The sequence below is a fragment of the Pseudochaenichthys georgianus genome, chromosome 2, assembly GCF_902827115.2.
Source record: "Pseudochaenichthys georgianus chromosome 2, fPseGeo1.2, whole genome shotgun sequence".
Taxonomy (NCBI): domain Eukaryota; kingdom Metazoa; phylum Chordata; class Actinopteri; order Perciformes; family Channichthyidae; genus Pseudochaenichthys; species Pseudochaenichthys georgianus.
Window position 1 is genome coordinate 3909701 of NC_047504.1, and position 8478 is coordinate 3918178.

General features: G+C 43.7%; 1 protein-coding gene across 1 annotated transcript; it reads left to right on the forward strand.

Annotated features, from left to right (window-relative positions):
• Window positions 1-258: 258 nt before the first annotated feature.
• On the forward strand, window positions 259-8474 carry igfbp5a (insulin-like growth factor binding protein 5a). The gene is made up of 4 exons (XM_034098284.2): window positions 259-1028; window positions 5943-6109; window positions 6615-6734; window positions 6906-8474. The coding sequence occupies exons 1-4, from the start codon at window positions 695-697 to the stop codon at window positions 7041-7043; spliced, it is 759 nt and encodes a 252-aa protein (XP_033954175.1). The 5' UTR covers window positions 259-694; the 3' UTR covers window positions 7044-8474.
• The last annotated feature ends 4 nt before the right edge of the window (window positions 8475-8478 follow it).

The following is an 8478-nucleotide window of genomic DNA, read 5'->3' on the forward strand; positions in this document are numbered from 1 at the left end:
CATTCAAACAAAACTCTTCAACTTTTCTAATTAAGTTTCCAGCATTATTTCAAGAAGAGATCCGGCTGGCTTTCACTACACTTAAAATAAGAAATGCTAAATAGCCACTCTGCGAGGAGAGAAAGACACAAGGTCTTATTCAGTCGCCTTCAGGAGCATCGTCTCCTATCTGGCCGATCTGGAGGCATGCCAGCACCCGCCCTGTGGAATCAGCATCGCAGTGCACGGAGTTGACAAGTGCGCCTCCCCCTCCAAACGTTGTTTGACATACCCATCGTTGTAGGCTTTGCCTCTGGCAGTTTCTTTTTCAAAAGGCAAGCTCAAAGCCACAGATTATACATTTTGCTCGCAGCCCGTGCGGGATAAATAACCTACAGAGAGAGCGACAGCGTGTAACAGGGCTTTTATCTCTCATTTGGAGACGAGTAGCGTGCGCGTAAACGGCACCGGGCATCACTGAAGGTTGAGATCCAGGGATATTATTTTGTTATTTTAATATTTTGCAGGGAGGGAAGACTATTCGTGGATTGTGAGCATCGGATGCAGTGATATTTGAGCGCGCAAAGCACCTGTGGATGCAACACCCCCTCTGATGCTTGGACTCAAATCATTCGCAAAGAAAGGATTCAGCGTGAGATATAGTTGATAATCGTTTCCAACCAACGCCCTGCTTTTAATATACGAGTCTCGCGCCATGCTGTGGAGTGTTTCCTTGCTGCTGCTTCCCCTGCTGAGCATCACCGGCTGCGGCTCGTCCTTCGTGCCGTGCCAGCCGTGCGATCAGAAGGCCCTGTCCATGTGCCCGCCAGTGCCGGTGGGCTGTCAGCTGGTGAAGGAGCCCGGCTGCGGCTGCTGCCTGACGTGCGCGCTCGAAGAGGACCAGCCGTGCGGCGTGTACACCCGGCCGTGCACGCGCGGACTCCGCTGCCTGCCCAAGAATGGAGAGGAGAAGCCGCTGCACGCGCTGCTGCACGGCCGGGGGCTGTGCAGGAACGAGAAGTTGTATAAAATGCTGCATCCCTCCAAAGGTAGGCAACCACTGGGGCTCCAATGGCGCTTAAACAGGCCACTGACTTGAATGCAACATTAATGAAGCCATTCATTAATAACAGCTTCATATTTTATGCATTATAGTTGGTGCAGACCGTCTTTTGTCTTCTTCCACCTATTATATCCCACTATGAGGCTTTAAAGTTATTTACAGTGTCCCTTTAAGGCCTGCATCTATCATATTGGTGTCAGCTCTGATAGTGTTTCATAGATTCAAAGGCTTAATGTACATAATACACAATAAAAGTGCAGTTGTGGCCAATAATGTAAATCTTAAGTCCCTGGCTATTCCAACAGTGCAGCATACATACACTATAGAGACAAAAGAAAAAAAAAGACATTACACAGTGCAAGAAAACAGTGGGTTTCTATTACAATGATTGTGTTTCAACCACATATGTAAAAGACTCAGGTGCAAAGAAAAAGCAAACAGCTGTATAATGTCAGGGCTGGCATTTTAATGAAGCCCTCTGACACACACGTCAGCCAGTGATGATTTAAGAAAAGATGAACAAATGTGCTCCAAAAACACTCCACACACCATGTCATAAAACTTAAATCCAACAAGTATTCTTTTCTTAAGGCGTGCGATTTAAAAAGGTGAGCTGTAAGTGCCCTCCCTGCCTCTCTTATGTGAGTCACCTCGCAGCCCTCTTTGAGACGGGCTGACACCTGTCATTAAAGGCACACGACTCAAAAGGCCCCGTGAGTCTTGACCCTGTGAACTCTGTCAACAATGGTGCGGAGCGTCGATTAACCTGTCTTCTGGGTTTGAAAAGCGCTGGTGGGGCTGTGAGCCGTAAATCAGTAGGTTTCGTGTGAGTGGCCCATCGCCTCGGGGCGCCCAGCCGACATAAAACAAGGGAGAAGATTACAGGTCGTGCGGCTCCTTGTTGGCTCCGCTGAATGGCAGTTCAGGGACAGTCACTGTGTCTGCTGGGGAGCATTGTGGGAAATGTTGGCCTGTGACACTCTCTTCATGGTCTGATTGATCCCTTTTCCCTTCCTCTACAGTTTCTTTTTTCTTTTGTCAACTTTCCTTCATCCACCACCTGTGCCTTTTCCCACACCTAACCCGCCTTTATGTCTCTCTATTCTCTCTCATCACACTGCATCTTCTCCTCTTTCACTGCTACTGTCCCTCTTCATCTTTTTCCACCCTATTATTCTTCCCACCCATCCACAGTTTCACCCTTTCCCATTCTGTGGTATGCTTTACTCTCCTGCAGATTGGAGTTTTGGTATAGAAGCAAATCTATTCTGGAAACAAAAATAATCTCAGTGGTGGGGTTAGACCTCAGGACTGAGCCAAAGAACCACGGTTTATTGGCTGAGAGTGAAGTCCAATAACAAAGGCAGTAGATAAGAAAAATTGCCATACACATGTATCACATTATGTGACGATTTATACCATTATATTTTGGAGTTGCTCATCAGACTAAGCTAATTTAGAGCATCTGAGAAGTTGTCGTATACCCAAAAATCTTCTTTTCATCTCCCTTTCCCACACTCTCCTCTGCTCCCCTCCGACCACTCTTTGTTAGTCCCACCCTGGTCTCTTCATCTGCCTCCCTCCCCCTCTCCCCCTCCCTCTCTCGGTCACGGCGCTGCAGGCAGGCCCAGGCTGTGCCGTGATTCAGCAGAATGCAGGCTGAGCGTGGGTTACTGATCCCCCCATCTGTCCGCTCGTCAGCCAGCTTCTCCGTTAACTCCACATCTCGTGCTGAGCGCACATAAATTAAACAAAACCCATGTGCACACACATGATAAATACACACATCATTACATTTTACAGAACTACAGAATGAGGCAAAAAGGTATATGCATGCTTATAATCTAGTAGGAGCTGCCAAAAAGCTTATCTATGCACTTAAAAACAATAATACACCATGTGTCATGTTTGCTAGTGCATGACACATTAAACTATTGAAGTAGTGCAACTTTATCCGCACAGATTTCACATAGATTTCCAAGGAAGGAGTTTCTCTGTGACTGCAAGGATCACCATGTTTCACAACTCCAACTCGAGGAAAAGGGTGAAGAAGCAATGAAAGACGTGATCAGTCAGCCCAGGTCAGATTAGACAAACTCGAGGATTAGCAAATGAGGACTTGATTGGGTTTACACTGGCTGCTGATCTGCCTCAGCTTTCAATGGACGGAGAAAAAAAGAACTGTGTCAGCAGTAAACTGGAGGATAGTTCTTGCTTGCTTCCAAGAACTTGGAATTATGTGGATGTATGACATAACCGTGATCCTCCTCATCACTTGGGGTGTAAGGGTTTGCCAAATTTTAAGCATCATTTGCAATGACCTAGTTTCCCCGCACAGTTAGTTTAGTAGTTTAGCGATCACGCCAGTGCAGAAATGTGATCTGCCAAAATGAAAAAAAGTGCGTGTCACAGCAGTGGAAATGGGCCAGCGGAGGCTTAAGACACATAGAAGGCCGATGCATGTTTTAAGCTTTAAATGAAGTGAAATATCAGCATAAAAGTGCTTTTGCGAAAGAAAGCCTCGACACATTGTTGCGGTGGGATGAATAGAGGGTGGGACGAGGCAGAGGGGCGAGCTGAGGTTTGAGCGACAGTGCGCGGCCCCCGAAAGAGAGCTGTATTCTTGCACAGATGAAGGCTGCATGCAGGGCCGGCCCTCGGCATAGGCAGTATAGGCGAATGCTAAGGGCGCATCAACCTATAGGGGGCGCCGAAAATTGAAAAAAAAAAAAAAGTTAGAAATAAAAAAATATATTTCATAACAACACAATTTCCCGATTTTGGATCAACAAAGTACATCTTATTATCTTATACTAACAGAACTACGCCTATATTGCGTACAGTGTCCATAAACTATGGCACCCCCCCCCCCCCCCCCCCCAAAATCAAGTTGAACTGCCCCAGTCCCAGTAAAAACCAAAGGTTTTTGTGAAATTGTTCTTTTTTTGAAATAATGGTTTTAGTGTGCAATTATAGGTTTTAATATTGTATTTGTATTCATTTAAAATAAATCAAACTCCCAAAAAAAATGAACACAGCTTCTGTGTGCTTTTATTAACATTGGAATTGACTGTGTAAGCGGCCGCGAGGGTGGGGAGCTTTAGAGAGCTCTCTCCTGAAAGACTGAGCGGCTCTGATAACCTCAGCTCAGTGAGGTAAAGGCACACCTTTATATGATTATTATAGTTATAAAAAAATAAGAGAACATATGAAAAACAGGTATAAAATACTGACAGTACAAAAAAGTTGTTATTAATAAACAAGAATACAGTTTGAAAGGAGAGTGATTTGTAAAATATCCATAAAGAAAAAGAAAATCTGCTTCCAGTTCTGTTTCATCTGGGTGTTGAGAGGTGTTTCCATAGAGCTCCTAATGTTGCTCTCAAAGTGCACCAGCTTGATGCTTTCAACTTCAATATAAAAGAAAAAAAGTCTTCCCGAGGGTGCATGCCCCCGGACCCCCTAGAGGAGCCCCCCCCCCCCCCCCCCCACTTAGTGAGTGTCTGCATTTGGGGGGGGGGGGGGGGGGCGCAAGCTAAAATCTTGCCTAGGGCGGCAAATTGGTCAGGGCCGGCCCTGGCTGCATGTACATGTGGAGGTTGGGACCCAAAATGGGCTGCGGCTGTTTCTGGTGGTCCGCCACATGACAAGTGTAATAGTATGTTTTCATGGGCCTGGGTGCCAGGGTGAGACTAAATATCTCATTTAGGTCACCGGCTATATACGTTTGAAAAACCCCGGTCTACATATACTCCAAACTGGCAACCTAGCTTGCCATAAATGTAGGCTATGTTGTTCTGTATGTCAACACTTCGGATCTGAAGCTGGCCAGTAGCCACTGCAGTGCTAAATAAGCATTGAGCTGCTGCAGTGAAATCATCTCGTGGTGTTGTGTGACATTCTCCTGTCCTCTTCCATCATGAGTTGATCTTTACTTGTTAATTTTAGGCCAAGTGGGAGCCATCATTATGCTTTTGATTTTGACCCCTTTTCTTCTTCAAACAGTCTCTTGAAAGCAGTAGAAAAATGCTTTGAAGCCTTGCTCGGCACAGGGCTAATATTACACCCGTGGACATCAAGTTGTTAGTAATAATTGGTACTGGGTTATTTTATTCCTGCATGTCTGTAATTTGTAAAGATCCGGTGTACCAACTGCACTGTGGTGAAGACAGTTCTCCTCTGATAATAGTAGTCCTGTGTGAATCAAGCTTCACAAACACATTCTTGTTGTTGCTTTTGTTCTTATGTCAGTATTCTATCATCCTATAAGCTCATATTCAAGTTTTATAGTAGTTTGAGTCAGTCCTATGTGCACATGTATGAACAAAAATACAATACACATTCGCATGTTCGACAGCATGCAATCATTAGTTTGCAAACAAAGTAAACTAAACATTTTGATACAACTGTAACCTTCTAAGTGTGTTTTTTGTGTACCTAATGTTGTGTTCATGTTTAACATTAGCATATAGCTCATGTTGGCTTACATGAGCTTCAATGTATGCTTAGTAGCCAAGTTTATTTATGAAGGATTAGCACGATAAAACAATGTGTGAAATATAAAAGAGTGGCATTTTTATATTTTTGATCTATAACTACACAAGATGTTCCGCCATTGGTTCTGGCGAGGCTGGAGCTCTGCAGTGGGATGCTGTAGAGAAATAGAGAGAACCATATGAAAAAGCAGAGAAGAAGTAAAAACTGCTGATAATCAGCTTTGCAAATGTTTTATGGGGTAGGAATGTATTCAACACTTTTATTAGACCTAAAGGATCAACTGTTTATTTTGATGAGGATATTTAAATATAACTTAAAAGAAAAGCCCAGAGGGCCCCTTTAATAGCCCTCAAACATGCATGATCATGGGGAGTGACCTCATCTGCCCTTGCCTTTCTATCAGACAGAGAATCTCAGCAAACCAAAGCGCCCTTAAGAGACCACATCAGCAGTCGGAAAGCCCAGGCCATGAGGCAGGCCAAGGATCGCAAGAAGCAGCTGGCCAGGCCGGGACCCTCCAGCAATCTGGACTTCTCCCCGCTGAGCCTGGACAAATCGGAGCCCGAGTTCGTAAGTGAAGCAGAGACTACAGTCAGGCATAGCAGGGGGAAAATCTCACTCAGCTCAGAGGGGGAATAAATATAAAGAAACAAGTTCTGACAAATCCAAGCCAAGATGCCCCGCAGGGCCACTTTCACACATACAACAAGGTGTGAACACAGGCGAATGCCAAATTACTGAAGTACTCATTAGTGGAGGTATTTCCCGTAATCACAGCATCTGATTACCTCAAATGTCGCCAGGAAAACTATTGTACTAAAATGTCAAAACAGAAAGAAATAACCACATCCTATTGGTTTAATCCTAAAATAGTGGTTTAACAAAACTACAGCTGCAAAGATGACTTAAATATTCAATTTTGAAATCAACCTTCTAATCAACTCTATTTCAATATAGATCTGTAGGTCTTGAACCTGTATTACCTTCCTGTCTTGATGTCAGTATTGTTGCAGAAATAGACACAAAACACACATTGTGACCATGCACACACTCACACCTGTGTCTGTGTGTGTAGGGCCCCTGCGGAAGGAGACTGGATAATCTCATTCAGAGCATGAAGGACACTTCTCGGGTGTTGGCTCTCTCTCTGTACATCCCCAACTGTGACAAGAAGGGCTTCTTCAAGCGCAAGCAGGTACGAATACTGTCCATTAAAGGTCCCCCACTCTTCTTCAACAATATATTTGTCAGATATATACGGAATATGTCTCTGAAGTGTTTGGCTGACATACCAACCAGATCATTGTAACATGCCTCAAACCCCTTTATTTCCAAAGTGCTGACTCTGTTAACTCCACCCTTGCAGTGTAAGCCGTCTCGTGGTCGGAGAAGGGGGATCTGCTGGTGCGTGGACCGGTTTGGCGACAAAATCCCCGGCATCAACTACACCGAGGGAGACTTGCAGTGCAAAGATTTCGACAGCAGCAGCAACACCAACGAATGAGAGGGAAGCTCTTCTTAAACCCACCAATCAAGCTAGCACACGTCATGACGGCCAATCAGGAAAATATGGCACAAATGCTTCTAAGTATGGCCAGGTGTGATGGACTGTTTTTATTTGTTTGTTTTTTCGAAAAGCTTCACATGTAGGTCTTAACGCCCCATTGGCCGTATATGTTTGATGGTAGCTAACACCTCATCTCTTCATATCCATAGATAATAGAGGACTATATATATTTGTATTATATTGATAATATGTTGTGTACTGAGTGTATCCTAGAAACTATGAGACAAGACATGTTTTCAATGTGGCTTTAAAAAAAAAGATTGTGGAGATACAATTGAAGAGTTCTCGGTCCAAATTAGCATTACCTTACTAACTGTCACATGTGAATGACAACAGGATGTACAAAGATTGTTATTCCTGACTTTATATCCTGCCGACTAACACTAAACGTACATCTTTTAGCGTATACTTGTGCGGGGAAAAGAGGCAAACTGTTCTGGATTGCTGTCGAAATCCTGTTTTCCTCTCAAAAAACTGTCCATGGAAAGAATCCACTTCAGATGTTGGGTATGCTTATAAATCATTTTCTTTAGAGATGATTACTTTCTTCATGTCAATCAAGCACTCTTAAACAAACATATTGTTCTTTAACAGGTTAGATATTTGGCCGTCCAGACAACTGCGTCCACTCTTTGTCAATGTGTGTACAGATTGTGTCTGTATGTGTGTGCCTAAGGTGCCATGCCCTTATAGTCTTCAAATACAACACGAAGCTTCATTTCTCACTTGAGCTACTGTCGGACAAAACGTGGTGCCGAGCATTTCCCTCCGCACACAAATCGTATGCAAAGGCCCAAGTCCGCCTAAGTCTGCTCTCGGTCTTTATCGGCTCCTGTATCCTGTTAAGAGCGAGGTTGTGGAGTTTGTATGGAAATTAAAGTGCCTTCTGCCCTACGCCACTTTGAATTGTATTTGCGTGTGGTCCGATTGTGTTGTCGAATCAGGGCCAGCACAAAGGAGGTAAACAATTTGAAGTGTGTATGTGCCGTGTTTGAGTTTTATTTTTAACACAAAAAGAAACGTACAATGACAGGGGACAACATTTTCGTTCTACAGCTCAACATTTGTTTGTTATAATCTTAATGTTCATGTATTGACTGTCTCGTATAATCTCAGACATTCCTAATCACTATATTGTGACATAAGGAGAGCGTTGTGTCATCAGCTTATTCTTCCCCACTGTATCATGACTAGCACTCATGTAAACGCATCACGGTGACACTTTGAACATTTAAGAATCTCAGTTAAAAAAAAAGCAATGTGAACATTTATGGTGAAATATTTATCAGGCGTGTAATTGATGTACTCGTTTTATTTTTTTGTAATGACAAATCACTATTTAAATAAAGTTCATGTAGTCACAACAAAGCCA